This window comes from Akebia trifoliata, chromosome 6 (assembly GCF_017979445.1).
Source record: "Akebia trifoliata isolate Shusen 1 chromosome 6, ASM1797944v1, whole genome shotgun sequence".
NCBI classification, from domain to species: domain Eukaryota; kingdom Viridiplantae; phylum Streptophyta; class Magnoliopsida; order Ranunculales; family Lardizabalaceae; genus Akebia; species Akebia trifoliata.
Genome location: NC_141380.1, coordinates 4,756,705 through 4,773,962, shown reverse-complemented (window position 1 = coordinate 4,773,962; position 17,258 = coordinate 4,756,705). Strand labels below are relative to the sequence as shown.

Sequence of the window (17,258 nt, the reverse complement as noted above, 5' to 3'; positions counted from 1 at the left end):
TAAAATGAATTTCAATTTTTGAAAAAAAATCATTAAATCATATTTTAATGGAATAAATTATTATTAAGTTAATACTTTGTAAATAATATGTTAGTTTTTAGAAGGATTTTTTTTATAATGATTTTGAAAAAAAAAATTCCATTCAATTTTGGAGAATTGGAACCGACAGGTACGGGTGATTCTTAGTGGTTCCAGTTCCACTTATTTTTTAATTAAAAAAATATAATGGTTATTATAGTTCTATTTTTCTTAGGAACCGAACCGGAACAACCACAAAACCAACCCATTGACACCCCAAATAATGATATCATGCCCAAGGTAAAAGTCGCAATATATTAAGATATGTTTGGGGTATATTATGGTGGGATGATTTTAAATTCATGCTCACAACACACTTTTTGAATCCAAAACTTCTTCTCTACTCAACTTCTAGGTTTTTACAAAAAGTTATAAATCAAAAGCGTGTTAAAATTTGAAGATGTCTTCACTTACTTAGCTTCTATGAGAATCCAGACGTAAAAAAACTAAAAACCCATGTAATAAAAAAGTTCTTGATTTTTTAAGTGACTCTGAATAAAAAAGTTGATTTTCACCAGATATCCCACAACCTTTGAAAATAACTTCTAGATTCCAAAAAAATACTTCGTAAACGCTATCACCAAAATAATTGATATTGAACTTGCGATTACGAAGCCTTAGATAGAGGAGTTGTGAAAATTTGACGCCCCTCTAACATAAGTCCCCATCACAAAAGCGTAGATCATTTGCCTCAAGATGATGCACTAGAAAAATATTTATGGTTATGTGTATTCTAAGGCAAATGATCTATGATTTTGTGATGCAGACGTATGTTAGAGGGACGTCAGAAAATCATCATTCTAGATAAAGGCAAATTAGTCAAATCATCCAAAAAAATATGGGGGAGTATAGTGTGCATCCCTATGAATATATCCAACAGTGGATACACTCCATAAACAAGTCCCACTGGCTTTAACTACTCGTAAGTCTTGATAAACTCTCTTCATAATTCTCGAAAATTCGAAATAAAAGGACATTAACTTATCATAAAGAAATCGAAACCCTCTACTTAAGAAGTAAATCTTCAAACCTAACTCATATCAACACTTAATATCACATGTCTAATTGATAACTTTCAATTAATAAAATGGACACGTAATCTTATATTCCTTCAAACGACGTATTTAAAAGTCGACTACTCGAAGTACTCGATTGAGGCTCCATCATAAACTCTCAAATTGAACAGCAGAGATAAAAGTTAGCTGTCCTTTCTTAGCTTTGTTTTTCTTTTTCTCTCTCTAAGGGCTTCTTCCTTCTTTATCTCTTTAGAGCCAACAAAAGGAAACTCTCTCTTTCTTGTTTAGACTCAGACTCGTCGGGTTCTTTGAAGTCTTTGCTTCTACTTACACTAGAAACTGCAGACAAAGAGGAAAGAAACCCTAAAAAGGTAATCGTTTTAAAACCCTAATTTTTTTCAGTTCTTATTGACGAATCGTACTCTGATTCGAATTTCTGTAACTCTATAATGGTCCTTCACGTTTAGTCTCAGATCCATCAGAGTAGATGTGTCAGTCTCAGTTCGTTTCTGCTATTGATGGTTTTCTTCTCTGGATCTTCTGTCAATTGTAGCCTTATTTAGGGTTTTTAGGGTTCTATGCTTCTGTGGCTTGTAATTAAGTTTCCTGATTTGGAAACAAGGGAGTGATCATGTGGACTGTATTTGGAAAAGATCTGATTAGGGCTTCATTTGATTTGGGTAATTTGATTTTGATTCTGATTTTTTAGTTAATTATGGTAGGTCTATTAGTTTAGTGTGATAATTGGGAGCTGATCTTGTTACTACTGTAGATGATTTTGTTTCTAAGTTTTTTTTTATATCAATTAGACCTGTAATCTTTGTAATTCCATTATATTTTAATTATATTGTGTGATTTTGACTCAAATTTCTTGCTGGTAGATACCTAGAATTGATAAGTCGGTTTCAGTTATTTGGAGAATTCCACATATTAAATTGATATCAGGCACTGAATCTGTAGGCTAAGATAGATCTATCTATGCTCATATTTAGTTAAATTTCCGAGGTTATCGAATTTCTGATCCTTTTAGGTCAATGGTGGTTTCCAATACACAATCAAAATGTCGAATTATGTGATCCTTTTAAGTCTTTGAGATTCTCCTTTTGTTTCAAACGATAACTTGATACGCGTTGCAAACGTTTTTTTTTTTTTTGTGGAAAATATTTTGATTAATTGAAACCGAAATTGTGCAAATGTTGTTCTCTGTCTTTGAGAATCGCCCCACTTTACAATACGCCAATTGTCGTTTTTTTTTTCCATGGTCTTTGAATCATGATTGATGTCACAGGTGGACTTAGACAAGGATGTGATTGGTGTTACGGCTTCCGTTGGTATCTGTTACTTTGATTGCTGAGGAACATTTTCAGTCTGCGTGGTCCTACAAGTGTGCCCTCTTATTCAAGTTACAGGCACAATCTAACATCTTCCAGATGAACCTCCCACTCCGTTCCAAGATTGTGAGCAAATATGAAAATCACAAGAATATCAATATGTCTTTAGATTAGTCTTTAGGTGTATAATTTCTGTCTCGCCCATCAGGATTGGAGTAATTTTTTTTTCAAGCTAGTATGAAATCGTGCAAATAAATATGGTTTAATGAGAAGCTTTCCGGTTTGTATTTGGAAAGTACATTACAAGAGCTTGCAACTTTTGCTTCATTGAAATCCTTGTGAGACGTATGTGTTCCCACTTATTCTACTCTCTGGAGGTAAGGGGCGTGAATCTGACCATACCGTGGCTTCATGCAAAGATGGTTAACCATGGAAATCACAAATGTCCCGTTCGGTGACTTGTAAAGGGGTGCTATACCGCATCCCTACTGTTGAGTTATTTGAAGCATTCGGTAGGTGGGACCCTGTATTTTGTGTAGTTTGATACTTCTTAGAGGGTTCATCAGTTGCCTAGAAGTGTGTATTCTGCTATCCACTTGAAGACTCTTCCCAAAAAGATGGAATCTGAGACTTCTAGTGTTAAACAGATGTCGGGTATTGTACCTCGGCTATTTCCAGCTGTTGGACCCATGCTTCTGATTTCAATGGGATATATTGATGCTGGAAAATGGTCTGCTGTTGTTGAGGGGGGTTCCCGTTTTGGATTTGATCTTGTGTTACTGACACTTGTTTTCAATTGCGCTGCTATTCTATGTCAATATCTGGCAGCTCATATTGGTGTGGCAACCGGAAAGAACCTTGCTCAGGTATACTTTGTTTTCCCCCCTTTATCTACATTTCGGTGCTTATAAAATTTGTTCCGAGGTTCTTGTTGGACATTTTCAGGAAAATTAGGAAAAAAAGAAGGAAATGTAAGATAAATTAGAACCTTCAGTATTTTCTTCATTATCATAAACTGATATCGTTCCAAAATTTTATGAGAAATTATTTTATTTTCAGGTTCTCAATATTGTTTATAAATTAACGTGTCTTTATTAATTATAACATTTTTAATGAGCTCAGAAACCGTCATGAGATTTAAAAAAATATGTTCTGCCTTATGTTTCTTCTATTTTGCATGGATACGGGTATATAGCCAGTCCAATATAGCACCCCACCCCCCCCCCCCCCAAAAAAAAAAAAAAAAAAGAAGGAAGAAGAAGACAGTACGGCACAGGCATGGAGTGATGGATTCAGCAAATCCTGACAAATAGGATTCGTCCACTCGGTCATGTATAGTTAATTTATATCAGTAAGGAAAATAGTGGATTATATGATGTGCATGTACCTGTAGACAAGAGAATATACATAGTCAATGTTATGTTGATTGGGTGGGGTTTTATGTTGTTTTGAGGCTGTGTCAGGATTGACTATGAACCTAAGCAAGAGCAAGGTTTATGCGGGTGGGGAGGTGCTGAGCGCGCAGTGGTTGGCGGCATGTCTGGGTTGTTAGTTGGGGTATTTTCCTTTTAACGGACATGGGTTTGCTACTGGGAGCTCAGTATAGCATGATCGAAGAAGGAAATTTCACTTAGTTAGTTGGAAGAAGGTGTGCTGACCAAAGATTTATGGGGTCTTTAGAATTAATAAGTTGAGATTGATGAATCAAGCTTTGTTAGGGAAATGGTTTTGGAGGTTTGGGTTAGAGGTGTATAGTTTGTGGAGGAAGGTGGTGGAAACAAAGTTTGAGGAAGATTATTTTGGGTGGGCAAGTAGGGGTACACAGCTTACTTTTGGTTGTGGGGTTTGGAGAGGGATTCTCATAGTTTTACCGGAATTCCGTACAATAATCAGCTTGGTGATTGGTTTCGGGGGGAAGGGTCCGCTATTGGGAAGATACTTGGTGTGAGGAGAATTCTTTTATAGAGAGGTTTCTACAATTTTTCTTGTCATCCACAAAGAAGGGGAGGCTAGTGTCCGAGTTCTTTAACTAATAAGTGGGAGGAATAAGTTGGGATCTCAGTTTTAGAAGGAACATAACTGACTGGGAGTTAGAGGGAGTTGCTCCTTTGCTTCATTGTTTGGAAGGGGAGAGGATTTCCTACGAGGGAGGTGATGTGAGACGTTGGGTTGGTGAGCGCTCAGTTTTTTTTTTTTTTTTCGTTAGTTCGTTCTATAAAATCTTTGGCAGGCGATAGTTATTTATTTCCAAAAAAAGGGAGGTGGCGTCAGAAAATTCCTTCGAAAGTGGCTGTTTTTGTTTGATGTGCCACCTTGAGGAAGATGCTAACCATGGACCAATTGATGAGACGCAGAGTGTTAGGACTGAATGTTTGTTTGTTGTGCTTGGAGAATGAGGAAACAATTTGACCTTCTTCTTTTGCATTGCTCCTTTTCAAGAAATATTTGGTATTCCTTCTTGACTAGATTTGGGCTACAGGGAAGCCTTCCCGCGAGTGTTTTGTCTTTATTCCATGCTTGGCAAGAATGGGGTAGTGCTTGTTGGATAGTAAGAAAATGGTTTGGAGCTTGTTGCCATTCACTATTTGTTGTAGCATTTTGAAGGGGAATGGAATAGGTTTGAAAACAAAGGAAGCTCTGGATTAGATGTGGTTGTAGCGACTCTTGCTTGTATTTTCTTTTGGTGCAAGGTGTTTGATGAGTTTAGGGGTGTCTTTTTCGATGATTTTGTTGCTAGATGGGATTGGGTTTGTTCAATCCCTTTTTCTTGATTTTGTAGTTGTATCTTTTAGTTGGTCTTCTCAACCACTTTATCAATAAATTTTGTTATCGATAAAAAAAATGTTATTTTTTCTACAAAGAAAATGCCAGTTGGAATTTTTAGAATTGAAAATGCTAATCAATATCTAACACTGGGGAGAAAAAAAAGGAAAAAAGAAGAAAAGATTGGAAGTGTTGCCTAGAGCCCCTGGAGTGTTGAAATACAATGTGTTTGTTTCTGACACGGGTAGTTTACCTTTTTAGAAGTGTCCATGCAACATGGAATTTATCCATGGTATTTTTGTACTTGAGCAGAGTTTTTTCATTAGTTTGTTGTTGATTTCCTGAAATGCTTCTACGCTATTATTATTTGAAATTTCAACTACAATCCGATAGGTGCCTACTCAAAGCACAAACTTGTGCTCCCCCCCCCCCCCCCCCAACCCCAACCCCAACCCCAACCCACCCACCCACCACACACACACAAAAAAAAAAAAAAAAATCTTGTGTGGGCTTTACATATTTATTTGCATCCAATTACCATTCTTGTTTCTTACTGGGCTATTTCCGCTGGACATCTTTCTTTGTTATGCAAAAGATTTGCAGTGAGGAGTATAATAAATCCACATGCATATTTTTGGGAGTTCAAGCAGAGCTTTCGGTGATCCTCTTGGACCTGACTATGGTAATTATCTTGATTCATTTGATATATTTGTCATCTTTCTGGTTCTATCTCCAAAATGGTGTAGCTTGAAAAGCAAGCCAAGTCTATTAGATAAGTGGGTTTTAGTTATTGGTGAACTGAAACTTCTTTATGTCTCTTAATATATGTTTGTGCTGATCATACTAGATTCTGGGCATTGCACATGGACTCAATCTTCTCTTTGGGGTGAACCTGCTCACTTGTCTGCTTTTTACTGGAATCGATGCTGTTTTATTTCCACTTCTTAGCACCCTGTTGGTAAGATATATTAGCTCTTTATATTGTTACTGCCAGTTATTCACTAAACACACTATAATATTCATTTCTGGTACTCAATGTTGTAGGAAAAGTGTAAGGCTGAAATTTTCTTTGTAAGCACAGCAGGCTTTATATTGCTCTGTTATGTGCTTGGTGTACTTATCAGTCTACCTGATATCCCACTTAACATTAATGGGCTGTCGACAAGGTTAAGTGGGGAGAGTGCATTCATTCTCATGAGTCTTCTTGGTGCAAATATTATGCCACATAACTTTTATGTCCACTCTGCTATTGTACAGGTATCCTTGAGTCTTTCTTTTTTGATTTTGTCTTTCACTTTGCTATTTCTCTGATGTTATACCTATCTTCAATACTTAGGTTGCTTTTTTATTTTACTAAAACTTTGGCCTGTATTCCATCTTCTTGCAGCAATGGCAGCAACAAGGGCTACCAACTATATCCAAGAGTGCCTTAAGTCATGATCATTTTTTTGCCATCCTAAGCATTTTTAGTGGCATTTACTTGGTGAATTATGTAGTGATGAACTCTGCAGCTACAGTTTTCCACAGTGCGGGTCTTGTTGTGCTTACTTTTCAGGATATATTATTGCTAATGGACCAGGTTTTGTTATTACTGCGGGAATCAAATTCTTCAATTCTTTAGACATAAATTGTTATGTTTTTTATCATTATGATATATACTTTATACTGATTCAATTTGTTTTTTCTTGCACAGGTATTTAGGAGTCCCGTGGCACTTTTTGTCCTTTTTCTGGTCCTCTTCATTTCCAGTCACATCACAGGATTAACTTGGAATCTTGGTGGTCAAGTAGTCTTGCGTAATTTATTCCAGATCGACCCACCTGTTTGGATTCATCGTGCAACAATCAGAATTATTGCCATTGTTTTTGCACTTTACTACACGTGGAACTCAGGAGCAGAAGGGGTATATCAACTGCTTGTTTTCACTCAAGTTATACTTGCTATGTTGCTTCCATCTTCTGTGGTCCCGCTTTTTCGGGTTGCCGCGTCGGGACCGATAATGGGTGTCTTCAAAATATCTCAGTTTCTGGAGTTTTTAGCTTTGATTACCTTCATTGGGATGCTTGGCCTAAATATTATTTTTGTCGTGGAGATGTTGTTTGGCAATAGTGATTGGGTGGGTAATTTGACTTGGGACATGGGAAGTGGTATGGAACTTCCGTACGTTGTTCTTCTCATCACAGCATGTGCATCGCTTGTTCTGATGCTTTGGCTGGCTAGCACACCATTAAAGTCTGCAACTGTCAGACCAGACCTGCAGATATGGGACTGGGACTTACAAAGAGCTCCTGATCCATATGTGGAAGGAGAAGAACATGGAATAGGTGAGATCATATCTCATGGGGTCGAAGAGGAAAATGATGCAATGCAGTATAGTTATCGAAGAGAGGAACCTGTAGCAGATGAGCCAGAATTGGAGAATTCTGTGGAGAGTTGCTCAGATAAGTCAGTTATGGAAATCGAGTACGACTTGCCTGAAACAATTTTGGGTTCTGATCAGGGGCCTCGCATACCTGCCGTTGAGGAGAACATTACTACATGTAAGAGCTCCCCAACTCGGCAACTCGAAGACTCGGCATCCACAAATGAGTTGGCCTCTGTAGAAAGTGTGGTAGATAAGGAAGTTGAATCTGTAGATTCAAATCAGAAGAATATGGGAGTAGAGGGAGGTCCACAGACTGAGAAGGATGATGATGAGGGGGATAGTTGGGAGATTGAGGAACCGTTGTCTAGAGGGGCTTCTGGGAATGGGCCCACTTTGATCTCCCAAGGTCCAGGATCTTTTAAGAGTCTTTATGGGAAAAGTGATGAAGGCAGTAATGGCAATGGAAGCCTTTCGAGACTATGTGGACTGGGTCGTGCTGCCAGACGTCAATTATTTGTTATTCTCGACGAGTTCTGGGGACAGTTGTATGATTTCCACGGGCGGCCAATTCAAGAAGGAAAAGCAAAGAAGTTCAATGTATTGTTCGGATTAGATCCGAAGCTGACTGATTCTTCGTTAAAAGTGGATCCTACAGTAACGGGATATTCTGGATACTTCCCTTTAGTAGCAGAAAGAGGATCACGTATTTATGGTTCTCCAAAGCAACAGATGACGTCAATCAATGTAGAATCAACTTATGGATTTCAAACTAGACCCACATTGCAGTCCTCCCCTCACATGCAGTATTTGGATGGATATGTAAAAGATTCTTCCCACAATTTACTTGATTCTGGTGAGAGGCGCTATTATAGTTTACGCCTTCCACCATCTTCTGAAGATCGAGGTTACCAGCCGGCTACTATACACGGCTATCAACTTGCGCCCTACATCAGTAGGGTTGCTACAGACATGAATTCAGATTCCTTGAACACTCTATTGGACTCATCAACTGCTAAATCCCCATCTTTTGTTCCTGTAAACTATGGAGATCCCCGCACTTATTCCGTTGGACAAAAATCACAAAACCGGATTAGCACCGTACATGCATCTGGTGTGCATAACCCTGTGCTATCTAGATTTAACAGGTTGCAAGCTGAGAGATCTTCTTATGATCCTTGTTCGCCTGGACCTGGTGAGAATGTTGGTTCTACGGGCTACACGAAAAAGTACCATAGCTTACCTGACATTTCTGGGTTTGCAGTTCCTCATCGGGATTCGTATTTGGTGGCTGATAGGATTTCTCAATGGACTGGCCCCCCTGGATTTGGGCCACCTGTTGGTAGATCAAACTATGGACAACCCCTCCATTCAAATGCTGGATCTAGGTCAGGAGTTCCTTTGGCATTTGATGAACTCTCTCCGCCCAAGAACTATGGAGATCCTCTCTCGATGCCGTCATGTATGAATTCAGACACCCAATCAATCTGGTCTAGACAACCTTTCGAGCAGTTATTTGATGTGGCAGGTAAGACTCACGTTGTGGTGAACGAAGGTGGTGGAAAAAAGCCGAACTTAGTTGTACCAGAATCCACTTCTTACGTGGATACGGAGACTGAGCTGCTTCAGTCTTTCAGACATTGTATCACGAAGCTCTTGAAATTGGACGGGTGTGATTGGTTGTTTACATTGAATGGTGGGACCGACGAAGATTTGATTGATCGACTGGCTGCAAGTGAGAGATTCCATAATGAAACTGAAGCTAGAGAGGTCAATCAAGTGGTCCACATTGGTGATTCTCAATACCCATCCTCTGATAAAAAGTTTGGTTCAGCACTTAAGAACCAGGCGGCAGGCCTTTCTAAGTTCCCAGTTTCTTCTGTTCCTTGTTGTGGAGAGGGTTGTATTTGGCGAGTGGATCTGATAGTGAGTTTCGGGGTTTGGTGCATTCATCGGATTCTGGATCTATCAATTATGGAAAGCCGGCCAGAGTTATGGGGAAAATATACTTATGTTCTCAATCGTCTTCAGGTAAAGTTCAGTGACAATGAACAATTATCTTGATATACTGTTGGATTACCCATGGAATGACTTGTGATTCTAGACACAAGAAGGGTATTTCTTATTTGAGGAAATCCAAGCTTCCATTATGAGGAACAAAATGACCATCCAACGACATTTTGGTGGATGTTAAACTCTATATTTTCTAACATTCCAATAGAGTGAGACAAACATAATTGTTATGACCTATATTATCCAATTCGTTGGTACTAGTCCAAACCACGAACCTGTACGAAGCGAACTAGTTTGCGGTACGGTTCAGTCTGGGTTTGCAAAATCAAGTGAACCACGAACTCAACGAATTTTGATTGGGTTCGGTGAACCAAAGCATGCGGTTTGCAGCAATTTTTTAATTGGTTCGGGGAACCAAATATTTTTAAATTTGTTAGGTGAACCAAACCAATTTATTATATATATATATATATATTTTTTTTCATGGTTTATATTTAAAATTTGGAATATTACATTAACTTATTTCTATTTAACTTAGAATTTTTCAACAATATAATTGTACTTGTAACTGTATATATATATATTCTGTAGACAATGTTTTGTCCTATATTGTAAAACAATTTCGGAATGGGTTGATTTTTTGTGAGGATGATCTCTATGATGAGTGGATCATCCTCACAACAAATCAGCTGATTCTAAAATATCTAACCCTATGAAAAGTGGTTACAAACTAACGGTTAAAATGAACAGGCCACGATTCTTTAACTTGTTAACTGGGGCTAGCAATTTCAGAATGGGTTGATTTTTTGCAAGGATGATCCCCCTCACCATAGATATCATCCTCACAAAAAATCAGCCCATTCCGAATTTTTTTGCCCATATAAGACAAAACATGTTGTCTAGAATGTTGTCTACGGATCCTGATATATATATTCAAGTACAAACGAACCAAGCTAACGAACTGATCTAAGGAATCAAAGCGAACCAAAAAATGGATTATCTCTACTTACCCCTAGGACCTGGGTTTGTCCTAGAGTAGCAAACCACAAACCCAAATTCAAACAGAGCAAACCGACGAATCAGGTAACATAGGTGAGAATCATGATCACCCGTAGTAGGTTGTTGGGTCCTACTGTATGACCCAATGTGTACCATTGATTTTATTATTATTATTATTAGGAATGTGTAGCTTGGATTCCTTGCTTTAATCGACATTACATTTCCTTACAAAATCTTGTTTGCTACAGGGAATTCTTGATCCAGCGTTTTCCAAGCCACGATCTCCATTACCTCCCTGCTTATGTCTTCAAACTCCAGTACATCATGCAAAGATGTCTAGCCCAACTAACGGACAGTTACCCCCAGCTGCAAAATCAGGCAAGGGGAAATGCACGACTGCAAGCACACTCCTTGACATAATCAAGGATGTTGAGATGGCTGTTTCCTACCGTAAAGGCCGAACAGGCACAGCAGCGGGAGATGTTGCTTTTCCGAAAGGGAAGGAGAACTTGGCATCAGTCCTGAAACGTTACAAGCGTCGCTTCTCTAACAAACCCATCGGGAATCATGATAATGGGTCTAGGTTACAACACAAGGTTCCCATACCAGCCTCTTACATCTCGTAATAGCTTTCGTATTGGTTATACTGTAATCTGGATTGAAGCATTTTGATGTTGGATCGTATTACACCAGGTATGCACAAGTCTTTGCTACAAGTTTGTTTCAATTTATTTTATCCTACATATACTTGATTGTAAAACTTACTGGAATTGTAATTGCAGCAGAAAAACAAAAGAGAAGAGGCAAAAGAGAAAGTGGGAAGGTGTTGGTTTATAACGATATTAGTCCGTCCTTGTATCCCAAACGAGTATATGCCAATTGAGGTAAAAAAAGATAAGGGCGTGGCAACAAATAGTAGTTATTTTGGTTCATCAATTGTTTTACTATGTATTCCTGATAGATGTATATATATGTTCAAATGTTTCCCTACATGTACCTCTTGTACGTACATCTGTTTGCAGGTTTTGCATTGGTATCATGTTTGACGATCCAATAGATCAATGAGTTTTCACTCTTCGATGATCATCTCTTAACAATCTAATTGAATAATCTCGATTTTCCAATTTTGTGTAGGTGGTATAAACAAATTCCTTTATTTTTTTTTAGACAATTTTCTCTCTTCTTTTTTCCTTCTGATTTTGACATGCTTAATTTTCTTATAGAAGAAGCTTTGATTTACATTGAACACTCCTTTTGAGTGGTTTTGGTGGGGTATTAAATCTATGTGCCCGATGATGTCTCATTTCTAACCACTTTTTCTCAAGTTTCTCATATGTTGGTGTTGTTTCTAGTTTTGTTTTTAATATTTAACATAATATACTCAATTTTTTTGTTTCGTCTTTCAACATCTTCGAGTCATATATTGTTTATTGACCCTTGATTCATATTTTGATCACTCAATTAGTTGTGTTCAAGAAAATCCCTTAAGGAAGAATCTCATATGAAACTATCTCTGAGCATAAATTATTGTTTATGTTCGTTCACACGCTTCTGATTGGTCGTTCTTCACTTTTTATTACGAGGGTAGATTGTGTACTTCGTTTGCTTTTATTATAAGAAGATTAAAATTAGCTTTCATTTATATATATATATAGGGTCCCGTTCGCCACCCTTAGTTTTACCACACACTTTAACAAACGCGTTTTGTCTTACATGGGTTAGAAGTTTCGGAATGAGCTGATTTTTGGTGAGGATGATCTCTATGGTGAGGAGATCATCCTCACCAAAAATCAGCTCATTCCAAAACTTCTATCCCATCAAAATTGATTTATAAAAAATGGACGGTCCACGATTTTTCAACGTGTAAACATGGGGCTAAACATTTCGGAATGGGCTGATTTTTGGGGAGGATGATCTTCTAATCATAGAGATCATCCTCACCAAAAATCAGCTCATTCCAATACTTCTAACCCATGTAGGACAAAAAACGTTTGTTAAAGTGTGTGGTAAAACTTAGGGTGCTGAACATTTCCCATATATATATATATAGAGGGTCACGTTATTACCACACACTTTAACAAACGTTTTTTGTCCTACATGGGTTAGAAGTTTTGGAATGGGCTGATTTTTGGTGAGGATGATCTCTATGATTAGAAGATCATCCCCCCCAAAAATCAGCCCATTCCGAAATGTTTAGCCCCATGTTTACAAGTTGAAAAATCGTGGACCGTCCATTTTTTATAAATCATTTTTGATGGGGTTAGAAGTTTTGGAATGAGCTGATTTTTGGTGAGGATGATCTCCTCACCATAGAGATCATCCTCACCAAAAATCAGCCCATTCCGAAACTTCTAACCCATGTAGGACAAAACGCGTTTGTTAAAGTGTGTGGTAAAACTTAGGGTGCCGAACGGGACCCTATATATATATATATATATATATGGGTCAGGTTCAAGGGCCATATGAGAAAACTTTCAACGGTAAATAAAATTTTAAAATATGGGTTAGAAATTTTGGATTGAGTTGATTTTTTGTGAGGATGATCTCTATGATGGAAAGATCATCCAAAAAAAAAATCAGCCCAATCTAAAACTTCTAACCCCATTAAAAGTGATTTAGAATGTGGACCGTCGATTTTTTATCAATTTTTATCACAAATTTGTAAATCACTTTTGATGGATTTAGAAGTTTCTGATTGAGTTGATTTTTTGTGAGGATGATCTTCTCATCATAGTGACCATCCTTACAAAAAATCAGCTCAATCCAAAACCTCTAACCCTTACTTTGAAAAACGAAAGTTTTCTCAAATGTTTTCTCATATGGTCCTTGAACCTGACCCTATATATATATATATATGGGGGGCGTTCAAGGGCCAACTTTTTAGCAAACTTTTTGGCAAAACATTTTTCAAAACATAGGTTAGAGGTTTTGGAATGGGCTGATTTTTGGTGAGGATGATCTCTACGGTGAGGAGATCATCATCACCAAAAATCAGCCCATTCCAAAACTTCTAACCCCATCAAAAACAGTTTACAAAAAATGGACGGTCCACGATTTTTCAGCTTGTAAACATGGGTTAGAAGTTTTGGAATGAGCTGATTTTTGGTGAGGATGATCTTCTCACCATAGAGATCATCCTCACCAAAAATCAGCCCATTCCAAAACCTCTAACCTATGTTTTGAAAAATGTTTTGCCAAAAAGTTTGCTAAAAAGTTGGCCCTTGAACGCCACCCTATATATATATATATATATATATATAGAGGGTCACGTTATTACGACCCCCTTTTATACCCCCTTTGCGACACACCTTTTTGTCTTATATGGGCAAAAATGTTTGGAATGGGCAGATTTTTTGTGAGGATGATCTCTATGGTGAGGGGATCATCCTGGCAAAAAATCATCCCATTCCAAAACTTCTAACCCCATCAAAATTGATTTACAAAAATTGGACGGTCTATAATTTTTCAACAAAAATCGGACGGTCTAGAAGTTTTGGAATGGGATGATTTTTTGCCAGGATGATCCCCTCACCATAGAGATCAGCCTCACAAAAAATCAGCCCATTCCAAACATTTTTGCCCATATAAGACAAAAAGGTGTGTCGCAAAGGAGGTCCAAAAGGGGGTCGTAATAACGTGACCCATATATATATATATATATATATATATATTATATATATATATTCTCTCAATAGTAAACGTATATTCTCTCAATAGTAAACGTTGTGAGATAATTGTGTAGGAATTGAAGACAAAAGGGTAAGAGCCCCCCCCCCAAGAAGTTCGAAAGTCGTAGATCTAGTTGAAAAGAAAATTGTTTTTTTGAATTTTTTATTTTGTTTTGATTTTGAGTTTTTTTATTTATGAAACTTAAGAGGGCAGTGGTGTTCGATTTCTGATGTCGTAAATCCATTTGAGAAAAAAAAAAAAAATTGACAGCTTGGTATTCTCTTATGTAGACTAATAATGTATAATGACCAAAACGCCCTCAACATATATCATCATCATTTTATCCAGGAATTTGAAGATGGACTGGTTTGGTAGAAGATGATGACTGGATTTAGGAACAAAAATCTAGGTTTTGTTGGATCATTTTTTTTTTTTTTTTGTTGGGGGAATGTCATGGGTATCTCAAATATTCATGAGTGAAGGGGCCAATTCTTGGATGTTACGGGTGTGTTCCAGGTCTTCCTAACCTATTATATACTAAAAAGAAACCTATTGGATTCCGTGGCACATCTATTCATGTAAGTATCAACTGCAATATATTATTTGAAATATATAATTTTTTTATATTTATTACAGAAAATAGAAAAATGACAAATATTATGTTGACTTCCAAGTCAAAGAACCAGAAATATAAAACTATCAAGCTTTGTAATTAGGGGACATTACATTGACATCGTTTCACACATTATGTGCTTATCTCCGTATCAGCAATGTGTGAAACAATGCCCCGTTTAATGTCACTTCAAGTTTTGGGAATTAATTTTTAGTGTTGTTGTTCTAGAAGCTTCAATTTACATATTCTGATTGAGGTTTTTATCAGCCTTCAATTTACATTGGACCAAAAGGTCTCTCCCAACTGTAAAGTATGTACTATTCAGGACCCTCTTTTTGAAACGTTACCCTTTGAAGTACTTTTCCCTATTTCCGTCATAATTAATAACACAAAATACCCCAAATACCCTTAACATATTAAATTATCAATTTATTCCTAAATATCTATTAAAATTACACAAGATGCCCTTGAAACTGTTTTTCCGTCTTCCTCTCTCCTAGGTATTGATCTATGGAAAAACACTTCTCTTACTAACTTTGGAAGATTTGAAATCTTACCGAGGGTTGTTGAATTCAAATGGATTGTCTCATTAGCAATCAAAGAATTTAACCCTCAAGATTTCATGGAAAAACTCATAAAAAAATTCAATAGATAAATTTTTTTGGTCTTGATCCAAGATTTTGAAATTGAACGACTACTGAATGCCCACTAAATTTTAAAATTTAAGATTAAAATTAAACAGTAAAACATAATCCTTTTTAAGTATTTTTTTTTTTTAAAAAGTTTAGAATTTTATCCTCTACATTCATGTGGCATCGGATAATATTTTTGGATTCCAAAATGTGAGTTCAATGACCCTTAGTAAGATCAGTGTCAAATGAAATTTCTAAATTTTGCCTATTATTTTAATGGAGAAGACTTCTCTTAGGGTATGTTTGATTGCATGGAAAGTGACTTTCCATGGAATTTGAAATTCATAGAAAATTAGTTGTGGAAAATAGGTAGGGTTGAAAAATCAAATTCCATTGTTTGATTTCATTTGGATAAAATCATGGAAAAAATATGAGAAAAAAGAAAAAGAGGAGAATGAGGAAGAAGATGAGAGGAGAGGGAGAGGAAGAAGAAGATGATGAGGAAGAGGGAGGGGGGATGACGACGACGAAGGTAAGTGAGGAAGATGGGAGGAGAACGTGGTGGTGGTGGTGGTGGCGGAAGGGGTGAGGGATGGAGAAGAAGAAAAAGAAGAAGAGAGAGAGAAGGTGGTTGGAAATGAAGTCGACGGCGACGGCGATGGTGACGACGACGGTAAGGTTAGTGTAATGGTGGTGGTGGTAGTGGTAGGGAAGAATTGATGATGGAAAATATGGGTGGATTTCATTTTCCCACCCATATAGGTGGGAAAGTGAAATCCATGATTTAGTGGACTTTTTGAATGGGGTGGAAAATGAATTCCATTTCCATGTACAATCAAACACTTGAAAAATGTCGTTTTCCATGAAAATTGATTTTCCACCCTATTTTCCATGTGCAATCAAACATACCCTTAGTGTGTTGAAGATGCATTTAGGATTTTTTTAAAGGTTATTGAATGTAAATTACTAATTTTAGATCAGTTAATTAAGAGAAACATTTTCTTAACTAACTTAATAATGATTTGAGCCTTACTATGAGACGTTTTGCTCAAAAGGATTACCACCACAGCAATTCAACACCACAGCTCTCTAAGTTTTATATAATAAAAAATTTAAAAATAATTTTTTTGAACTTGATTCAAGGTTTTGAAAAAGATTACAATTGAACTTTCACATAATTCTCAAACTTAAAATTAAAATTTAACAGTGAAAAATAATTATTTTATGATATTTTTTTTTTCAAAATTTATATAATTTTATCCTCTACAATCGTGAAACATTGGATCCTTAGTGAGGGTAAGATGAAATCCTTACTAAGATTAGTCGAACTCATTAATTAATAGGGATATTTTGGATATTCTATGCTAAACGTAACGACAAAAATATGGAAAAGTCTTCCAAAAACTAATCAAAGAAAGGTCTTTAATGATATATACTTTATGACGGCAGTATAACAGTCCGTACAATCATGTCATTTTCTTTGTACTAGTAATTATTTTTGGATCATTTCAAAGAAAAGTGTCTTTAGGTATATTTTGACGAATCTTTATTTATTTACTGTGGGGGAAACTCAATACTTGGTTGGGAGAAATCTATCTTCCTTTATATTTTGTCCGGTTCGAGAGCCAATAATATAATTAACATGTTATGTATTATAGGTTAAATTTTTTGGAATCAATTGATTTTTGTGAGGATGATCTTTACGACAACGTGATAATTTTTACAAAAAATCAGTTCGAAACTTCTAATCCCAATTTATAAAGTAAAGAATTGTAGACCATC

General features: G+C 36.7%; 1 protein-coding gene across 1 annotated transcript; it reads left to right on the top strand.

Annotated features, from left to right (window-relative positions):
* The first annotated feature begins 1,243 nt into the window (after positions 1-1,243).
* On the top strand, positions 1,244-11,255 carry LOC147399788 (ethylene-insensitive protein 2.1-like). The gene is made up of 8 exons (XM_086445270.1): positions 1,244-1,465; positions 2,383-3,291; positions 5,784-5,870; positions 6,036-6,146; positions 6,233-6,445; positions 6,576-6,767; positions 6,882-9,581; positions 10,811-11,255. The coding sequence occupies exons 2-8, from the start codon at positions 3,043-3,045 to the stop codon at positions 11,186-11,188; spliced, it is 3,930 nt and encodes a 1,309-aa protein (XP_086301396.1). The 5' UTR covers positions 1,244-1,465; positions 2,383-3,042; the 3' UTR covers positions 11,189-11,255.
* The last annotated feature ends 6,003 nt before the right edge of the window (positions 11,256-17,258 follow it).